This window comes from Musca autumnalis, unplaced genomic scaffold, assembly GCF_047663935.1.
Source record: "Musca autumnalis isolate F117 unplaced genomic scaffold, ASM4766393v1 scaffold_3, whole genome shotgun sequence".
NCBI lineage: Eukaryota > Metazoa > Arthropoda > Insecta > Diptera > Muscidae > Musca > Musca autumnalis.
In genome coordinates this window covers 257472490-257494796 of record NW_027411866.1, presented here as the reverse complement: position 1 = coordinate 257494796, position 22307 = coordinate 257472490, and the positions used below count along the sequence as shown (strand labels likewise).

At 36.8% G+C, this 22307-nt stretch overlaps 1 protein-coding gene across 3 annotated transcripts in view; it reads left to right on the top strand.

The window, feature by feature from the left end:
- The window catches only part of ATP8B (ATPase phospholipid transporting 8B), a 127278-nt gene extending 108226 nt beyond the window's left edge, over positions 1-19052 (top strand). For 2 of the 3 annotated variants that reach the window (XM_073978064.1, XM_073978065.1), the window contains exons 10-22: positions 2067-2357; positions 2422-2595; positions 2660-2936; positions 2997-3149; positions 3284-3464; positions 10465-10623; positions 10681-10832; positions 10903-11126; positions 11193-11418; positions 11635-11738; positions 11817-12065; positions 16299-16418; positions 16488-19052. In XM_073978064.1, coding sequence (XP_073834165.1) covers positions 2067-2357; positions 2422-2595; positions 2660-2936; positions 2997-3149; positions 3284-3464; positions 10465-10623; positions 10681-10832; positions 10903-11126; positions 11193-11418; positions 11635-11738; positions 11817-12065; positions 16299-16418; positions 16488-16793 — 2616 coding nt within the window. In that variant the 3' untranslated portion in view covers positions 16794-19052. The remainder of the gene's footprint in view (positions 1-2066; positions 2358-2421; positions 2596-2659; positions 2937-2996; positions 3150-3283; positions 3465-10464; positions 10624-10680; positions 10833-10902; positions 11127-11192; positions 11419-11634; positions 11739-11816; positions 12066-16298; positions 16419-16487) is intronic. The other variant, XM_073978066.1, reaches the window with a different exon arrangement.
- The last annotated feature ends 3255 nt before the right edge of the window (positions 19053-22307 follow it).

The following is a 22307-nucleotide window of genomic DNA, read 5'->3' as shown; positions in this document are numbered from 1 at the left end:
GTTCCAATATGGACTCAATCGGTCCACTCCTTGGTAACTCACACGCAGGTCCTAAACTGAAATTTTGTTTGTGAATCGCTTGGTTTTTGTTGTAACAATTTTTATTCACGACCCTCATACGACGGTACAAGTTTCATCTGGGGCAAGTCTGAGAAAATAGCCTGAAAGATGCAAGATAACTCTCGAAAATTTGGCCTTCGAATTTTTTTGTCCAAACTTAGTTTAAGTTCGAAGACAAGCCATATCGGTCCAATCCTTCACAAAAGTTCAAAAATGTTCGGAAAATTTCGCTGCCCCCATTACGACGTTACAAGTTTTGTTCAAGCCCATGTCCATACTTTCTGAGCAAATTTCCCGAAAACTTTAAAAATACTCAATGGCACTTTATGTAGTATCTGGAACGCACCATAACTTTCGAGCGGATCAGCCAATTCGGTACAAAATTTGGCTTTCGTATGGTACCCACGATATCTCTTGAACTGAGTAACCAATTTGGTCCAAAATTTGGATCACCTAATATTGTGTTCAAATTTAGTTTAACTTCAAAAATGTTCCATATCGGTCTTCCCCATATGGTACCTCCCCCACAAAAGTTCAACATTTTTAAGTGCACTTAGGGTATGTTCGAAGATCCTTTGGAAATGTATACCGATGTATTCTATTGAAAAGAAATGACTCCCAAAATAAGAACCACTTGCAAATTGAACTATGTCGATCCATACCTTCCACAACACTTTTGAGCTTTAATCCTAATCCATATTTTTGTCGGCAGGTAAATACGAGGCACACAATTCTGAAACCCAACTAAATACATATTTTTAGGGGGAAAAAGATTTTCAATGCACACCAGTATATCTCTGTCGGCAAAGCCTTATTCTTGAGCTTCTTGAGGATCTAAATAAAATAGGAGAAGAGTTAAAAAGAGTTACTTAAAAAACGTGTTGTTTTAAAATTTAAAATAACTGTTTCAACTTAAAGGACAAAATGAGAAAACTCACAGTGAGTTTTCATTAATTTTCGCTTATAATTATGACTACTACTCCATACAGTACTGAATATCTAGAAATGGTAATCTTAAGGTCTTGTTCGCAGCGTCATAGCCATGGAGGCTTAGAAATACTGGTTATTTAAGATCAACTTAAGGACTTATTCATGTCTTCTGTACATATTATACCCAGAGGTTTATAATAAAAAATAGATTAACAATCTAATAGTGGACCAGCGATTGAGACATGCTTATTTGTTTTAGTTTAATGCTGCCTTAAATTGCTTATGGTAAATAATTGCTTAGTTAAGAAATTGCTTAGTTATAAATTTAATAAATTATATAAATTATTATGTGCATCAAAATGTTGGTACATGGACTTTACACCAAAGTCTCGAGTATATGAACATACATATGTATATATCGCGAGGATTCTAGAAAATCATCAGCTAAATCCAATATGATCAATGCCTAAGAACAACATTCTAGATACTCAGCAAAACAAAATGCTAGTGATACTTTCACTAGCATTCCAAAGAATGGATAAAAATAACATAAAAAATGCGAATGTTCCATTCCAAAGAATTGGTGTAAGTGTGTGTCACATTATAGTTATAAGTGGTGCTTTCACTCATTCTTTGGAATGTGTTTTAATGAAATCATAAAAATTCATTCTAAAAAATATTTTGAAAATGGCATATCAGAAAAGTGTATGTACAAATAGATGCCATTCCAGATCACTTGCACTAATGATTGCCCATTTTGCTGGGTATTGTCTTAGACATTGATTGCGGCTGCAATTTCGACTCTACAGCGGAAATAATATTGCTAATATCAAATGGTTAATGGGTAAATGCATGATTGGTTGTACATGAAATACATACATACATTATTATTGCTGGACTAATGCATTAAATAATACTTTGCTGTAAAAATAACCACACACATACATACATAGAGCTACAACTTATTTGCTAAATCAAGTGTGCCAAAATAAATTCCCTCTTAAGTGCTTCATAATTCAAAATTGTTAATCAACCATTTTCTTTATCCCATCTCCTCTCATGACAAAAACAAATAGGCAATGACACCTGTAGATTTCTCTGCAAATCCCGAATATGAACCTGAATTTCGTTGGTATGATCGAACATTATTGGATGCCGTGCGTTCTGATGAAGAGCATGCCCACAATTTCTTTCGTTTGTTGGCCCTGTGCCATACAGTGATGCCGGAAACAGTTGATGGTCGTCTCGAATATCAGGCACAAAGTCCTGATGAATCTGCCTTGGTATCAGCTGCCAGAAATTTTGGTTTTGTTTTTCGTTCCAGAACACCGAACAGCATTACCATTGAGGTTATGGGACGCAAAGAGGTAAGCCGCAGCTACATCCCAAAACAGTTCATTTGTTAATGTTTCTTCTTCTTTCACTTCACAGGAATATGAGTTGCTACACATTTTGGATTTTAATAATGTACGCAAACGTATGTCGGTCATTTTGAGGCAGGGTGATCGTATTTTCCTATATTGCAAAGGTGCTGATAGTGTGATCTATGATAGACTGAGTTCCAGCCAACATGAGATAAAAGCGCGTACCCAAGATCATTTGAATGTGAGTTTTGCGTGCGGTAACAAGAGTTCCGAGGTTATGACTATGAATTCTTTTGCATTTCTAGAAATTCGCTGGCGAAGGTTTGCGTACGCTTGTCTTGGCTGAACGACCCTTAACAAGTGAATTTTATGAAAGTTGGAGTAAACGCCACATGGAGGCTTCAATTTCAATGGATCATCGTGAAGACAAGCTAAATCTGGTTTATGAAGAAGTCGAAAGTGAATTGGTACTGGTCGGTGTTACCGCCATAGAAGATAAACTGCAAGATGGTGTACCTGAAACAATAGCTAATTTACAAATGGCTGGTATAAAGATTTGGGTATTAACGGGTGATAAGCAAGGTAAGTAAGTCAGTACTCGTTCAATTTCTACTTATTTTAAATGTGTTTTTTTTACATTAGAAACGGCCATTAACATTGGATATTCCTGTCAATTACTTACCGATGATTTAGCCGATGTATTTATTGTTGATGGCAGCACAATGGAGGAGGTGGAGAAGCAATTGAGGCAGTTCAAAGAGTCCATAAGAATAGTAAATCGTTTTAGACCGCCACGTAAGTTTCATTCTCTAATTGTTAATTAAAGTTGAAAATGAAGTTGAATATACACCCACCCCCACTACTTTCTCACCATATTTGATTTATTTTTTTAATTAATTTTATTTCCTCTCCCTTTTCTATTTTTCCAGCCTTTAATTCCACCATCAATCTCAATTTGAATGGTTCACACGATAATCATGATCGCAGTACTGCAGCAGCAGTCAAGATGTCCCAGATCTCACCACCGCCGCCGCCGCCAGCAATATCAGTGGTCACCTTTAGGTGGGATGATGAAGACATTAATAAGCGTAATAAGGGCGAACCGGACAGGTAGAGGGAAAACATATCATCAACTTCTTCCTCCTCTCGTTTCTTTTATCAAATTTAAATTTGATTTAATATTTCAAATCCAATAGTTTCGAATATTTTTAGTTTACACTTTTGATTTATTTTTTCAAACTTTTTTTGGGACAGTTGTTTTCAATTTTATTTGGATTTTTTGTTATTTTGTAAGACACCTACTTTGAAGTAGTTTTTATTGGTTTTGAATTCACTTTTTTTTAGTTTTTGTGTTTTTGGTCATTACTTTCAAAATTTTAAAGTATCTAACAAATTTTATGTTTATTTATTTGTTATGTGTAAGGTAAGGTCACATTAGGTAAATGTTTGCTCCAGCGGCCGGCAGTCTGCGCCTACCGATAGCAAGTGAGCACAAATAATGCAATGAAATTTATGCTCACTTGCTCTCAGTAAACGCACACTGCCGGTGGCTGGAGCAAATATTTGCTTAATGTGACCTTAGCTTTAGTTATTTAGGGCATAGGATGTTATACAGAAGAAACTTCAATGATCCAGGAAATTTGAATATAAACTCAAGGATCACAGGTTTTGGTCGCGTTTCCACCGCTTAGAAATAGGTGAACATAGCTTAGAAATAGCAATGTATATTTGGCTGACATTACAGTTCAAACTACGAATTAGGATTTTTTTGAAAACTGTTATTTGACATTACTTTTAATACAGAACTCAACAAAAATGTTAAAACTCGATTTAAAATATTTGGACTCTTTTGGCTGTCCCTCATATTAAAACAAAGGGCTAATCTTACATGTTTTAAGATCTGCCAGCGTGGGGAATTTCAGTTTACGCAAAGATGATCTACTATACTTGGCCGTTACCACCGACTGTCATATAATTGATTTCTTCACAGCCGGATGCTGTTCCTGAGAAGAACTCATTCTCTAACAAGCTATGATTGTAACTGAAGTTTTGCCTTAGATATCACAGGCGAGTCATAGTCATAGTCTGAGTCATATATCTAAGTCGAAAGCTTGACGTGAGAGTTGGATGGTGTATTAGAGGACTTTGACACCTGCCAGCCTTGGGTCTATTTTCCAGTGGTGAATGCGCATCCAACGATTTTCACCTCTATATAAGAGGAACAAATTACGCAATCGGATTGGAGATGGCAAAGGTGGTATAATTGCCATCGTACAGATCAGCAACCCTATTTTTTGTATAAGAAGAAATTACAATCCTTCGAAATATGAGTCTACTAACGAATTTTAAAGATAGCTTAGGGTGCCACCGTGGTGCAATGGTATGCACACCCGCCTTGCACACATAAGGTCGTGGGTTCGATTCCCCGCCCAGGCAACATCAAAACACTTTTCAACGGTGGCAAATACCCCTCAGTAATGTTGGCGACATTTCCTGAGTATTTCAGCCATGTAAAATTTCTCTACAAAAGTGGTGTCTTAGACACGCCGTTCGAACTCGGCGATAAACTGTAGGTCCCATATCATTGAGCTAATATGAATCGGGGTGCAGTCATTGATATGAGAGAAGTCTCCCTTGTCCCTTATGGGATGTTTGTGGAACAATTATTATATTATTAGGACTGGAAAACAGGACGTGAAAAAAATCCATGAATTTATTTGAAAATTTTATTTAAAATCGAATTTTTATTGGTAATGTATCTGTCGCCAACATTCCTATGATGAATAGGCAAATAAAGAAGAATGAGACACATTCTGGAATAGAACGTTGTCAACTTTGTGAGGGCTAAAGGAAGTTCTACAGCCGCCACTTTTCCTTCATGCAGATTAATCCGCATGACGCGAAATGGTTGCTGTGGATTGACACCTGATAATTTTCCATGACCTTGATTGGAGGTTGGGATTTTGCCTACCGAGGCCATCTACTATGTTAACAATGAAATTCCTAGGATTCCCTGTACTCGCAGCAGATAACCAGTGGAGTCACTTATGGAGGCAGCGCTAACGAACTGCGTATGTTTTGGGGATCCCCATCGCCCGAGAACACAATATTTCGCCCACTCGTCTAGAACCATTTAGAATTCTTCTTTTCGACTTCTCTATCAATGGACTATATTTCCGGCTCTCAGTCTTTTGATAACAAGCAGAAGAGGTCGAGAGTTTGGAGTTCTGACTCGGGTTGGGCCTCTTGACCTTCGAGTGTGCTTGTTCCATTGACTTAACTCTCTTCTCTTCGTTCTTTAGTGGAGAAATTTTGGTTTCGGTTGAAACCACATGCCCAGTTGTGGCCAGTGCAAAGTCATTTTTCCCAGCCTCTCTTTCCTTGGTTGGTCTTGCCTCTAATTCTTCTTGGACTTCAAATCCTTTAACTGCGTTTGCCGTGAAAGAGTCTCCCTTTGAAAAAAGTGTTGAGACCAAAGAGGATGAATATCTCATGGGAGATGAAGTCAAATCAAAATTGCTGCCCATGGAGTATTGGGATTGATCGGGAGGAAAAAAAATCTAGATGATATCTAGATTACTTTTGTACAAGTGAGGTTATCTCGTTTCGAATTTGCTCACCACCCTGAGATTATGGCGATCAATCTGCAGGCCTTCTAAACGCAGTGGATGGTGGGAACATTCCTTAGTCGAAGTTCCTTCCTCAGCTGTGCCCTAATTCAATCGGAATTGGCCGATGGACAATCCTACTAGATTCGCGACTATCCTGGTTTTTTGACGAACTTGTTGCACTATAAACAGACATTCAACACCATCATCAACCGACTTTGTTTGGTCCACTGGTCAGGTTAACCATGGGACAGCCTCCTTAATGTAGTAAGTTCTTGGCAACTACTGGTACCCTACTGCAATCCTGAGAACACCAGTAGATACGTTGTGGCTTAACTCTATAACACTAGGGGATTTCGATTTGATATATCACTACCTAGAGCTCAATTCTGTTTCTATAGAAAATGTAAAATGAAAAATTTTACAAAGGAAAAAACTGTCAAATGAAATTCGGCAATTAGTTTCCTTTCGTTTATGAAGAAGACTAAATACCAAATTTCAGCAATTTCGGGAAATTCGTGAGGTATCGTTCCATGGGACTATATCAAAACTTCGATCTATACCTACAAATTTCTGGCGGAAAGTTTTTAGACTCAAAGAAGAGTAAGTACCAAATTTTCGATATTTCGGTAAAACCTTCAAAATACCGAAAATCAAGAGGTACGCTTCTATGGGGGATATATGTACGAACCCGCGGACCTATACTCATTATTCTCTTCTGGAATATTGTATAACCCGAGGAAGACTAAATAACGAATTTCAGTCTTTCGGTGCGATATTGACGTTACAACCTTCAGAATTACGACAGGTAAGATCGGCGTTAAGTTCGGCCGGGCCGAACTTGTTATACTCTCCACCACTAGTTGTATTGAAGTAAAATGGAACAATTAGTTTCCCTTTGTTTATGAGGAAGACTAAATAACGAATTTCAGATATTTCGGTAAAACAATGTTTCTAATCTTCAAAATACCGAAATTCGGGAGGTACCGTTCTATGAGGGCTATATGAAGGCGTCTACCTGTACGGACAAATTTCTGGTGGAATGTTTAATACCACCAACGAAGACTAAATGCCAAATTTCAGCCATTTCGGTGGAATGTTGAGACCACAAACTTCAAAATACCGAAAATTGGGATGTACTCTTCTATGGGGGCTATATGAAGGCGAGGACCTATACCGACAAATTTAGAGGGGAAGGTTGAACACCCCCAACGAAGACTAAATACCAAATTTTAGCCATTTCTATGGATTATTGTGTTTATAACCTTTAAAATACCGGAAATCGGGAGTTGCCGTTCTGTGGGGGCTATATTAAGGCGTGGACCTGTACTGACAAATTTCCGGGGGAAAGTTATGTACCCCTCACGAAGACAAAATGCCAAATTTCAGCCATTTCGGAGCAATATTGAAGTCATAACCTTCAAAATACCGAAAATCGGAAGGTACCGTCCTATGGGGGCTATATTAAGGCATGGACCTATGTCAACTAATTTTATATTAAATGTTTAATACCCCAAGTGACGACTAAATACCAACTTTCAGCCATTTCGGTGAAATATTGGGGCCACAACCTTCAAAATACTGGAAATCGGAAGGTACCGTCCTATGGGGGCTATATTAAGGCATGGACCTATACCAACAACGTTTATATGGATTGTTTAATACCCCAAGTGAAGACTAAATACCAACTTTCAGCCATTTCGGTGAAATATTAGGGCCACAACCATCAAAATACTGGAAATAGGGACGTACTGTTCTATGGGAGCTATTTGAAAGCGTGGACCTATACCAACAAAATTCTGGGGAAAACTTGTATACCCCCAACGAAGACTAAGTACCAACTTACACCCATTTCGGTGTCATAATTAAGCTAAAACCTTCAAAATACCGACAATCGGGAGGTACCGTTCTATGGGGGCTATATTAAAACGTGGACCGATATAGCCCATTTGCAATACCAAACATCCTAGGAGTAATAGAAACTCTATACCAAATTACAAAGCTCTATCTTAAAAATTGCGAGCTGTATCTTGATTTCAACAGACGGACGGACAGACGGACATGGTTATATCGACTTAGAATTTCACCCTGATCAAGAATATATATGTGTTACAAACGGAATTACAAATTTAATTAAACCTCCATATTATGGTGGAGGGTATAAAAATCGGGAGGTACTGTCCTATGGGGGCTATATCGAAACGTGGATCTATGCCGACGAATATCGGTCAGAAAGGCTTTTGCCTCCAACAAAGACTAAGTACCAAATTTCAGTCATTTCGGTGTGATAATGAAGCTAAAACCTTCAAAATACCGAAAATCGCGTGGAACCTTTCTATGGAGGCTAATTCAAAACTAGACCGATATAGCCCATTTGCAATACCAAACATCCCAGGACTAATAGAAACTCTATACCAAATTACAAAGCTCTATCTTAAAAATTGCGAGCTGTATCTTGACTTCAATAGACGGACGGACGGATAGACGGACATGGTTATATCGACTTAGAATTTCACCCTGATCAAGAATATATATGTGTTACAAACGGAATGACAAATTTAATTATACCCTCCATATTATGGAAAGACTTTTGCCTCCAGCAAAGACTAAATACCAAATTTCAGCCATTTCGGTGTGATAATGAAGCTAAAACCTTCAAAATACCGAAAATAGGTTGGTACCTTTCTATGGGGGCTATATCAAAACGTAGACTAATATAGCCCATTTACAATCCAAACAACCTAGAAGTAATATAAACTTCTATACCGAATTACAAAGCTCTATCTTAAAAATTGCGAACTGTATCTTGATTTCAACAGACAGGTGGACGGACGGACAGACGCGCATGTTTATATCGACTTAGAATTTTACCCTGATCAAGAATATATATACTTTATATATTTACATTAGGCAATATTCCTTGCGGCAATTGTCAATTGTTGGGTGAGAGAGGGTGTTGAGAGGCAACGGGTTATCATATGGCTCACCTTTCTCTCATTTAAACTGACAATTGCTGCAAGGAAAATTTCAAATTCTTATAGAACAAGAATCCAGCCCCTGGATAGCTTTGAAACTGTATATTCAACCTACACAGATGGGTTCGGCTTTGGCAGTCTTTTGTACAGTACAAAAGCAGTGGCCCTGAGTGGTCTCTGTCTGCCAAGAGGCTGTTTATTTTTCAGCTAATTATTATTTTTGGCACTCTTTCCTCATGTCAAAAGATCCGAAAGTAAAGAATATGTTTTTGTATAGATTCAATACTGCCGTATGTGTTTTCTGCAAAAGTAGCATAATCCAACTTATGCCAATTTTCAGAGCTTTTTATTGGTAAAATCCTTTTTAAGAAAAGAGTGGACCATGCCTGAGAATAGGTTTGTTAAAATTTGCGTTTACAAAAATAGTTTAACTACAAACATTATTTAACTTAAGAAAACTTAATTGCAATCTTCGGACAATAAATGCGACCTGTACTTTGTTTGCAAAAATACATGGACAGACGGACAGACAGACGGACATGCGAAAATCGACTCAAAAATTGATTTTATGTATATCCCTAAAAGGAACTATGGGTCTATCTCGTTTCCTTTTGCATGTTACAAACTAATGCACAAAAACCCCTTACCGCAAGGTGGTGTAGGGTATAAATACAAATTACCCTTTGGGTTGTGTTAAAGACGGGGTTCAGATAAAGATGTGTATCGGCCTCATGTTTCATGAATATTCGTTACAGCAACTTTGGGCCTTCATAATATAAAATATTTTTTTTTTTTTTTTGTAATTTCTTTCTTATATAAAATTTTTCACTGAAATTATCTTTAGTTAAAACAAAAAAGCTTGTTTTTTACTTTAGTATACATTGAAACTAGTATTGAACTTAGTAACTTTTCTTATTAAAATTTGAAGTACATACTATTGTTTTTTTGTTGAGATTGTTTTTTTTTTTTAACAAAAATTCAGTTACATACAAAGGATGATTTCCCCCCTCTATTGGTACCTTGTTTCGCCCGTAACGTAATATTTATATAATATTTAAATACCTATATAAGTTTGTGTTGTTCTTGTTGTTGTTGTTAATGATGTCATAAATGTTACAATTTTAAATATCACACTTAAAAACAAAAAATCATATTTAATAATTTTCCAAAACATACATCATTTCCGCTCATTCAAATTGTTAACAGTTTTTATGTTTTCTATGGCATTTTAGTGTACAACTGTAAATATCATATCTAGCTGCTTAAAACAGAACCGTTATATACTAATAGTCTATGTTTGGCTTTCTCTGTAGTCCTATTACATTACATACACACATATCTTTCTATTCTATGATCTCCCCTATCGCTATGTCCATTAGAGCTTTTTTGTAACACATTTTTCCAATTTCAAAAACCAAATTTCCATAAAATTAATAGTTCTGTGTTTTTGTTGTTATTTGAATTAATTTATAAAAATGAAATTTTTAATATGTGTTTCTTTGTTTTAATTTTATTTATCGCCTCTAGTGCTGAAACCAATGAATTATACGATAACTTAGAAAAAGGTGGAAGTGCAGCACGAAATGCCCTAAGGGAGGATGAAGTGGTGGAGGAAAACACGGGCTTTGCCATTGTTATAAATGGCCATTCATTGGTCCATTGTCTATCACCGGAATTGGAATCAAGGTAAATACTCATAATTGTTTTCAAAGCTAAATATTCATGTTCCAATTTTGCTTTTAGATTCCTTGATATTGCCTCCCAATGCAAAGCTGTAATTTGTTGTCGTGTCACACCATTGCAAAAAGCGTTGGTTGTGGAACTAATTAAACGTGCCAAGAATGCAGTTACCTTAGCAATAGGTGATGGTGCCAATGATGTCTCCATGATAAAGGGTAAGCGAATATTGAAATGGAATTAAATTCGTTTATAAATTGTAATCATATTTTCATGTTCTTATTTCAGCCGCCCACATTGGTGTTGGTATATCTGGACAAGAAGGTTTGCAGGCTGTATTGGCCAGTGATTATTCAATTGCCCAGTTTCGTTATTTACAAAGACTGCTATTGGTGCATGGCCGTTGGTCATATTATCGCATGTGCAAATTCTTGCGTTATTTCTTTTATAAAAATTTTGCATTTACCCTTTGCCATTGTTGGTATTCATTTTTTTGTGGATTCAGTGCACAGGTTAGTTACGAAACCTTTTTGAAATCATAGAATTTGAATTCATTAGTTTTTTTCTTATCTTTATAGACTGTTTTCGATCCCATGTTTATATCAGTGTATAATCTGTTTTATACATCATTGCCGGTATTGGCCTTGGGTGTATTCGAACAGGATGTGTCGGATAGACACAGTTTAGAATATCCAAAACTATATACCCCCGGCTTAAGAAGTCAATTGTTTAATACCAAAGAATTTGTGTATAGCGTTTTACATGGTGCCTTTAGTTCTTTAATATTATTTTTAATACCCTATGGTAAGTAAAGGGCAATCAACTTGTGGTTTTCGGAGAAAGAAGAATAAGTCGGCCTACGAAACTTTTTGGTTAGTATCCGGTCCTTAAACGGTCCGGATTTTTGGAAGAACGACTTATTCAGTTTTCTGCGAAAAGCTCAGAAATATTTTTTAACAACAGTAAAGACTACCAAAATTCTGATGCTCTTTTCTAAAACTTTTTTCCATTCCTTTCCAGGTACTTATCACAAAGGCGTTTCGCCAAATGGTTTAATTTTAAGTGATCACATGACTCTGGGAGCGGTTGTAGCCACTATTTTAATTATTGATAATACAGCACAGGTATGATGGTTTATAAAATTCTGCCACATAAACATTTTAATAAACGTATTAATTTTTTGTTGCTGTTTTTCCTTCCAGATAGCCTTATATACATCGTACTGGACAATTGCCAACCACATAACAATATGGGGCAGTTTAATATGGTACTTTGTACTTGATTACTTTTATAATTATGTGATTGGTGGCCCATATGTGGGTTCACTTACCATGGCAATGGGTGATTTAACTTTTTGGGCCACAATGTTTATAACTGTGGTGCTGATCATGATACCAGTATTAGCGTACAAATTCTATTTAATAGACGTACAACCAAGCTTAGCGGATATGGTGAGTAATAAAAAAAAACAATAACAATTAATCTACTAAGGCAAACACAACACTTTTTGCTGAACATACCACGGACACGACCTTCTTTCATACGGGAAAAATGTGCCTCACCGAAATAATGATTTTAGACCCTTAGTATGTTTAGACGAAATCCGTTTCAGACATTTTTGGAGTTGATAAGCCACATCCGTCCGTCTGTCTGGCTGGCTGGAGCGCACGATAACTCTCTAACGGATCAACCGATACGGTCCAAGATTCGGCTTTCATAATATTCTGTCCAAACTTAGTTTAAGTTCGAATATGGGTCATATCGGTCCACTCCTTCGGGTAGGTTAGCTTAGGTTTAGGATGCGTAACTGCCGTGCTGGCAGCCACTCCACTCATCCTGTCTATTGAAGGTGTTTTGTATTGATGTTGATGCTGCTGTTATGTAATGAGGTTTATGATGGGTTGCTTATTTGTAGTTTAGAGATGTTGAGTGACTGTGGATGATGATGATACAGGCTATTGATGATGATGACTTGTGCTGCGTGGGAGGAGATGGTGGGTTAGGTTGGCAATATGGGAAAAGAAGGAAGTCTAAAGTGATAAGAAAAGAGAGAAAGAATAAGAAGATCGATTAATTGTAGAGGAGAAAAACAGGTTGTTTTAAGAAGAGAGAGATTATTATACTGACCCGCCCCAGAGCCACTTTAGACTCTTGCAGTAAACTACCAGGACAGTAGGATCAATAGTGGAGAAGTAAGAGAGGGAGTATATGTCTTTTGACCATCAGTCTAGGACATCTACATAGAAGGTGCTCGATTGTCTCCGTTTCCTCCTCATCCTCACATAACCTACAGTACTCAATGTTGTTATCATCCCACTTACATTTCATAGATCTTATTCTACAGTGGTCAGTTATGACCCCTGTAGCGATTCTGATTTCCGACTTGCAAAGTGAGAGAAGTGACGCAGTTCTACGCCCTGAGATTTCCGGCCAGATTAACTTCGGTACCTTGCAACCAGGTACGTCTTGCCAAATTCTTACGGTTTTCTCTGCATAGAACTGACAGAGTTTACCGAGGAAGTAGCAGAGCGGTGGCTTGATATAGTCCATGAGCTCAGAGGACTGGGAACCTCGCCTTGCTAATTCATCAACAATCTCATTCCCTTCAACATTGCAGTTCCCTGCAACCCAACAAAGGTTGACGCTTACATTACAAGTTTTTAAGATGGACCTACAATTTTGAACGATCCTAGATTTAATAGTATAAGATCCTAGCGCCTTGAAAGCAGCCTGACTATCTACATAGACTGTGACTGCCCTGCCTGCGTAGTCCGTCATTTCTACTACTAATTCTAAGGCCTTCAATACTGCAAAGACTTCCGCCTGAAAAACACTGCAATTTGTATTAAGCTTGAACAAGCGTTTAATCTTTAGCTCTTCGCAGTACACCCCCGCTCCAGTACCTTCATCCATCTTTGAACCATCAGTAAAGATGGAAAGGCTACCGGGTAGTGGTCTGGCATGCTCCCATTCACTTCTATCAGGGATGATTACCTTCGCTGCATCAAAGTCCAGTGAAGGCGAGATATAATCAGTTACACTCCCCCCGTCTATTAGTCCGATCTGACTGCTTGACTGCTGTAAAATACTAGCATGTCCAGACCCTGAAGAGCGCCACAGGTTAAGCTCCTTGAGCCTCAAGGCACTACGGGATGCTTGGTACTGAACAAGAATATCCAGGGGCTGGATGTTCAGTACTGCATTCAGTGCTGCCTGAGGGGTGCTCCTCACTGCTGCTGTAATAAGAATTGAAGCAGATCTTTGCACATTGGCTAACCTAGACAAATTGGGATTGCTGTCCAGGGCCTGCCACCAAACAAGGCATCCATAGGTCAAAATGGGACAGACCACTGTCATAAACAACCAGTGTATCATATGCGGTCTCAAACCCCAACTCTTCCCTATGGAGTGCTTACAGGAGTAGAGTGCAACTAGACCTCTCTTAGTGCGCTCCTCTGTGTTCCTTTTCCATCTGAGACGATGGTCAAGAACCAGTCCCAAGTACTTCGCCTCAGTAGAGAGATTTAGCTGCACTCCATCCAGTGTTGGCGGTACGAACTCGGCGGTATTTTTTTTCTGGTAAAGAGCACCAGATCTGTCTTTGCCGGATTCACACCAAGGCCGTTGATGTGAGCCCAGCGTGAGAGTTTGGCAAGTGCTCCTTGCATTAAATCGAACAATGTAGACAAAAATGTCCCGCTAATCAGGATAACCACATCATCCGCGTAAGCAACTAGCTTAGTTCCTAGTTTGGCGGGTAGTTCCCACCAAAAGTTCGAAAATGTTCGGAAAAATTGTGTGAACGATAACTTTTAAAGGTAGTAAGCGATTTGGTCCATACTTTACACATAGTAATATTTCTATGAAACATAGATCTGGTTAGAATATGGGCTATATATGTCAAATTCTTCGGGTAACTCTCATACAAAATTTCGGAAAAGTGCAGTTTAGGACCTCCTCCCGAATCGTTTTGATTTTTCTTGCAACATGTTGCACTCAAGGCCCCTATTAAGATGGTACAAGTTTTTTGACTCGAAAGTTGTAAAAAACGCCTACTACCAGCAAGTACCACTTTCGAGTTTCACCACCAGCCAAATCCATATTTTTGTCGGCAAGTTCATACACCTAAAATTCTGAAAACCCTCTAAATACATATATTTTTTTGGAAAAAGTATTTCAATTCACAGAATTCAATTCTGTCGGCAAATTCGACAGATACTTTTTACTTGTTTTTTATACCCTCCACCCATGGTAGAACGAACAAGGTAAAGTAAATACTGCAACAAATACAACTCAAAAACAACCACATAGAAAATGCTTTTTCTGAGTTAGCAATTTCTATTTTTTCTACGACTTCTAATTTATCTTGTGTCAAATTTTCATACTGATATCTCTAAAACTCAACAAGTTACAGCTCATTTACTACGAGTTTCGCATAATTCAACACAAAAGTTTTTTGAGTTTATGAAGCACTGAACCACTTCAAATCATGCTTGATCTTGTCCAGAAATTTAGCACTGATATCTGGCTAGCTGTTTGCGAAATATAGTACAAGTAGTTATTTTAGTTTTTGTGCAACAATTTTTTTTAAGTGGAGAAGTCAAATTTCATTAGCCAACTTAAAACGCGTTTTTTCTCGAAAGTGGATTTTTTGAAATGTGTCACTCTTTGAGTAAATGAGCGATATGTTCTTCATCAGGATAAAGTTCTAGGACGATTTAGCCATGTCCGTCTGTTGTAATCACTCTAGCGTTCGCAATAATTGAACTAGAGCGCTATATTTTTGCACCCGAGTGTCTTTTCCCATAGGCAGGTCAAGTTTGAAGATGGGCTATATCGGATCACTTTTTGGTATAGCCCCCATATAACGGCACCTTCCGATTTACGGTATATTGGGAATTTTAGCTACATTTTTTGACCGAACTACTAATTTCACGTTTGGGGTTCCCAGTGGCCACAAAATGTCTTCACTAAAAACCGCCAACAAAGGTCCATGTTTTGGTGTAGCCCCCATATAACGGTACCTCTCGATTTTTGGTATTTTGAGATTTAAGCTAAAATGTTTGATTGAACTACCTGTAATTTGACAATTAAGGTTCCTAGCAATCACGAAACATCTCCACCAAAAACTGTCAACATAGGCTCATGTGTTGGTATAGCCCCATATAACGGTTCCTCCCGATTTTCTGTATTTTGTAGATTTTAACTACATTTTTTGACGAAACTATCTGCAACTGAACATTTGAGGTTCCCAGTGGTCACAAAACATCTCCACCAAAAACCAAATATAACGGTACCTATCGATTTTCGGTATTTTGAAAGTTTTGGCTACAATTTTCGAAAGAACTATTTGTAACTCGACATTTGAGGTTCCCAGTGATCACACAACATCTCCACCAAAAACTGTCAACATAGGTCCATGAGTTTGTATAGCCCCCTTATATAAATTGTAAAAATAGGTCCATGTTTTGTATTGCCCCATAAAACGTTCCCTCCCCAGTTTTCGGTATTTTTGTCCGAACTATCGGTAATTCGAAAAACTGTGTGTTGAAGGCAGTTCCCCTAGGTGACACCATGAGTTCAGTGAAAATACCCCTACTACCATAAACCAAAACTTTAATGACAGTGACACTTTGGACCCATATATTCTAATGTTCCCTATTAACTTCTACTAATATTTTCAGATACGCATGAAGAGACGCCAAGCTAGCCTTAAATCACGTCACACCAGCAGTGTTACAAGAGCCCCATCATCAAGAAGATCAAGGCGATCATTACGTTCGGGTTATGCCTTTGCGCACCAGGTAAGGTTTTTAAGCTAAACCCTCCATTCTAAAATATATATTAACTACTCGTCCACTTGACACTTGCAGGAGGGCTTTGGTCGTCTTATTACTTCGGGTAAAATTATGCGCAAATTACCCCAAGACTTTGCTTTCCCACTGGGTTTGGGTAGTAAAAAGGTGCAAAATGCCGGTGCTGCTGGTGCTGCCCATCCAGATGCCAAGACTAACAACAATAACAGTGTGCGTGATAACAATAAAAATGCTGCAGATGTAGATTTAGTAGATCCATTAACGGCTACAGCATTAAATGATGCCTTAACCAATCAAGACCATAACAATGATGGAATAAGTCCACGTGCTCCTTGCCAAGATTTAGATACGATAAATCTCTAAAAAAAACATAAATCATAAACACAACTGAAAACCCAAAACAACAAACACGGAACTCAAAAGAATTCACAACATATGCCCTAAGCAGATAAACCAAAACAACAAATCTTCAATTATTTTTCATTGTGGAAAAAGAAAACGCCGTAGGAATATTTGAAAACAACAACAACAACTATTTAGACTTAACAAGAATTTTTTAATTTAATTTATTAAAAATTTAATTTAAGACAAAAGAACTATGTAAATTTATATCAACTTTTTTGATATATAACACACGACGAATTAAATACAAAAACAAAACATTTTTCGAAAAATCAAAAATTACATAACAAACACACATTAGCTTTAAATAATACCAGAGATGATCTGCTACTCTACGACTACAACAACTATTTCTAAATATTAGTTTTAAGGATATTCGTTATATAGAATTACGAATTAATTATTCATACTTAGTACGACGTACTATACATTCATACATACCGACCGACATGCCTCCATTTGTATATTGTGACAAACATTACCAAAAACAAAACAAAAACAAACACAAAACCTCTTCTATATATTTATATTCTTTCTAACAGACAAAAACAAAATTAAAAGAAAAAACGTTGTTGGCTATTTAAAGAAAAATTTACTATGAAACTTGAATCCTAAGTCAAAGTTAAGAAGAAAGAAAAAACAAACAAAACACAAACATTAAATTTTGGTTGTTTTACATAAACATAATACATTATACCACACATTTACATATACATATACAAAATCTATATATCTAACAAACATAAAAACACACTGAAAGAAATACATACATACAAACATATATAGAATGTTATTTAGTTCTTTATTAGCAGGTCTCTAAATCAGGATATCAACTTTTATTTAATATGTGACTTATTGCTTATGTACTGTCATAATATTGTGCTACGTTTAGAGTGTAAACTCAGATAACATAATATATTTCAGATACATATCGCACCTGTTCAACAAAATGGTAGTAACACACAATTTTGAAATTTTCACTTTCTAATAACAAACGATAGATAATGGTCAACTCTATCCACTGTAAAAATCTACCATTATTTTGTCTACACTTTCGTCAAAAAAAACCGTTTTGCCCCTCTTCATGTCCTCGGAGTTACTAGTAAAATGGCTACAGTGCACTATATGTTTTTTACATGTATGACATCAGCTGATGTATGTATATGTTAGTATACCCAAACTGACAACACACATATACATAAAAAAATTAATTTACCAATAATGCATTAACAGGTTACTGTTTCTACTGAAAAGTAAGAATCTTTAAGTTGCTACCCTTTTGTTGAAAAGGTGCGATATATTAAATTTGTATTTTCCAAAGTTGAGGTTATGTTTAAAATATTACTTGTGATTTGGAATTTTTAAAAATATGTGTCAGAATGATTAACTATAACCTTCTAGGGATTTTAAAATCCATTTATACCTTGTCGTTGCGTTAGAAATCCTCATAAATTGAAATTCGTGACTACGACTAGGCGTATTATTGACGAGTAATCACGTTAGAGTTCAGTAATAAGAACGAAGTCCCTTGAAATGAGATAAAATTAAAATCAGGCAACACTCTGGATATAAAGTCACGACCATAAGGATTCGTCGTAGAATTTCTCGTTTTTTTGTTTCATAAAAAATGTTTTGATTAAAACAGCTTTCAAGAAAATTAATAACAAATAACACATTACTTTTTAGACATAACCTCACTTCTTGGTGCAATTCTGTGGCACAGTTTTATGATTGTCCAAAAGAAATCAGAAACAACAAAAAACCGTCAAAGTAGTTTAACGCACTTAGGGGTATTTGCTGTGTTTTTTATACATAAATACATATACATACATATAAGTATATAGTTTTTAGTTGTATTTGTTTGTTATCGTTTGTTTTATTTATTCATTATGTTTTAATTTTTTTGGGTCATAATTTACTATTTTAATTTAATTAAACTTAAAGTAATGTAACATTTTTGATATGTGGATATTGACGAATTCAATCTCAGTTAAATATTTTAGCTTAGTTTTAATCATCAGTGGATGGAAATCTAGTGTTCTATTATTTTTTTGGTGTTTATTTATTATTGTTTTTGTATTCTCATATTATTTACCAATTATTATTATATTTGTATTAAAATCTACGTTATACGTGAAAAAATATGTGATTTAAGTTTTAAGTTGAATTATCAATACGACTACAACAACAAAAAGTAATAAAATAATATATTCAAAGTAATTTGATAAATTGTGTTTAATTTTGCTCCAGTGGGAGTTGGAATTTGCCACAACATTCTGGCAGACTCACGTAATCCTAGACTCTGAAGAAATCTGACAACTGACTTCCCGTGATGCAACCTGAGGAGTTGCCTGGGTTAACCATTTCTCCAAAAAGCAATATACTATGAAAAAAAAAACAAAGAAAAGGAAAAACAAACCCTTCTAAAGTTGACGAACTCCCTAAACGTTTTATGGACCATGATCTGCGAATCTGCACCTGGAATGTTCGCACTCCTTATAGTGAAGGTGCAGTTTACGCCTTGACAGACGTACTTGAAAAATACAATACAAAATACGCACTGTTTAGCTGCCATGATATAAAGCAAGAGTTTGGTTACGAATTTGTAGTTAGTCGAAGGTTAAAACATTCAGTGGATGGAAGACTTGCTACAATTATAATTTCAGTTGATATGAATTTGACTCCAGAATATTTGCACCATTGTTGCTATATATCTGAGCGGAAGGCAGTACTCGTTAAGTTCAACTCAATTCAAATCCGAGATTCCCTTATGTATAAATTTGTGAAAAAGGGGGCGAGTTCTTTTAAATGATGTGATTGACGATTGTCTTATAGAGTCCTGTGACGATCACCTTATCAGATCGACATCAAACCTGATTTATACCTGTAGAGGTTTGCTCAGAAAGAAAGTTTTCAAGAGATTTAGGTTGATTAATAGTGATGAGCCTCACTTTGAGGTTGTACTTCCTGATCGACGAAAGACTACTTTTGAGCAGCACGAATTTTTGCAGTATGCTGATCTCACTGTGATGTAAATGCTTTGTAATGCTTTGCAGTCTGGTGCAGTTAATGCCTAGATCAGTATTTTGTTTATTTATTGGTATTCGTAGGTTTCTATTTTAATCTCATATTTCAATATAATTATTTTTTCTACAAAATTTAATTTAACGAATTTCTGTGTTATTGCGCTTATATATAAAATTTCTTATTACTATTTTGTAATTAATTAATCAAATGCATATCAGTTGTACTATTCTCTTCCCCAGCCTCTTCACCCGTGATGTCAATTTGGGACCCACAATTTTTTAAGCATAAATTCTATACCTGCAGTAGAATTTGAGTTTGCGCCCATCAAGACTCAATTGCAAAATTGATGAACTTAAATGCCTTTTAACTGGTATTGGATTAGATATATTTGGCGTCACTGAATCTTGGCTCAGTTCTTCGGTCTTTTCGAAGGCATTGTTGATACCTGGTTAAAAGTTTTTGCGTAGTGACAGTGTTGGTCGAGTTGTTGGCGTTGTGTCTTTATATATTAACTAGCAAATGCCCGCTACTTCGTATGCGGAAAGGAAACGAAATATATATAAACATTATTTAATACGGAAATGGTGAATACTGGAGATTCTGCTGTACTATGACCTATTTTTATTACCAATATTTTTTTTTTATTGTAGTAAAAAATCTGCCGTATCGCATCCCTACACAGCTACCATATTTTTTATTTCGAATTTCCAAAACTACGTATCATATTGCAAATTTCAGATTTGACTCCTGGTTTTACCCCTTCACTAACACAGCATTCCCTTCCAGTACGAATTTCCAAATACTAAACTTTATCTCACCCCTTCTCAACAACAATCACGCATATTCACAATTCAAGGTTCTAGCTTTAGCGGTTTCGCCCAGAACCCGAATAGGTCCGTTAAATTCATATAGCGGTACCTCTCGACTTAGTGTATTTTAAAAGAAGAACAAATGTATATTGTCCAATTTTCTTTAAATTTGGACCTTGAATACTCAGAGGATATAAAAGTTTAATTTAAAAAATCTCCACTTCAATCCACGTTTATTAGAAGAGATATTTTGAAGATTTAGAGTATTTTGGAAATCTTCTGCACATTTTCCAACCGAAATTCGGAATTTGTGGCTTGAAAGGTTAGAAAACTTATTTACAAAAAATTGTACTTAATGTGCACGGGTATGTCAACCGTATATAACGGAAAATTTTTTGAAGGCATTTCAATATAGGATTAATATCAGGGGGTAAATACCTTCTTACTTACTTACTTACTTAGCTGGCCCATTACAGAACATTTGTTCTATAGGCCGAACTAAGAAGAGATCTCCATTCCTCTCTATTTGTTGCTTTGCACTCTGGAATACCGCGCCTTGTCATCTCATCATCCACTTGTTTGCGCCATCTATTCCTTGGCCTGCCAATTCTGCGTGCACCGCCATGTGGCATGTATTCATACGCCTTTTTAGCGGGTTCATCATCGCTCATTCTTATGATATGGCCTAGCCAACGCAATCGCTGCATCTCGATACGTTTAACAATATTGATGTCGTTGTATAGCAGATACAGCTCGTGGTTCATGCGACGTCGATATTCACCGTCAACGCAGATTGGTCCGTAGATCTTTCGAAGAATTTTTCTCTCAAACACACCAAGCACTGCCATGTCTGCTTGCGCAAGTACCCAGGCTTCGGAGCCATACATCAGCACGGGTAGTATCAGTGTTTTGTAGAGCGTTATTTTTGTTTGACGAGATGTGGCTTTGTTTTTAAACTGCTTACTTAATCCAAAGTAGCATCTGTTGGCCAATACAATTCTTCTTTTTATTTCACAACTGATGTCGTTTGTTGTGTTGACAGAGGTGCCGAGGTAGACGAAGTCTTTTACTACCTCAATATTATAGGAACCAACTTCCACAGTCGGTCCGAGCTCAATGGACGCATTGCGCGTCGACACCATCAACTTGGTCTTCTCACCGTTTACCGCCAGACCCACTTTAGCAGATTCTCCTTCGACCTTTATAAAGGTATCAGTTACTTCTTTTACTGATCGACCCATGATGTCTATATCATCAGCATAAGCAAGTAACATGTGACTATTCGTGTAGATTGTGCCACTTCTTTTGACGTTTGCCTCTCGTATAACCTTTTCTAGCAGGATGTTGAAGAGGTCACACGAAAGGCTGTCTCCTTGTCTGAAACCTCTTTTGGTACCAAACTCTTCGGAGAGGTTCTTTCCTATTTTAACTGAGGACCTCGTGTCAGTTAAAGTCATTTTACAAAGCCGGATGAGCTTTGCGGGAATACCAAATTCAGACATGGCTTGGAATACCTTTGAGCGCAGCGGACTGTCGAAGGCTGCTTTATAATCGACAAAAAGGTGGTAGGTGTCGATCTGCATCTCTTGGGTCTTCTCCAGGATTTGCCGCAGGGTAAATATCTGGTCAATGGTGGACT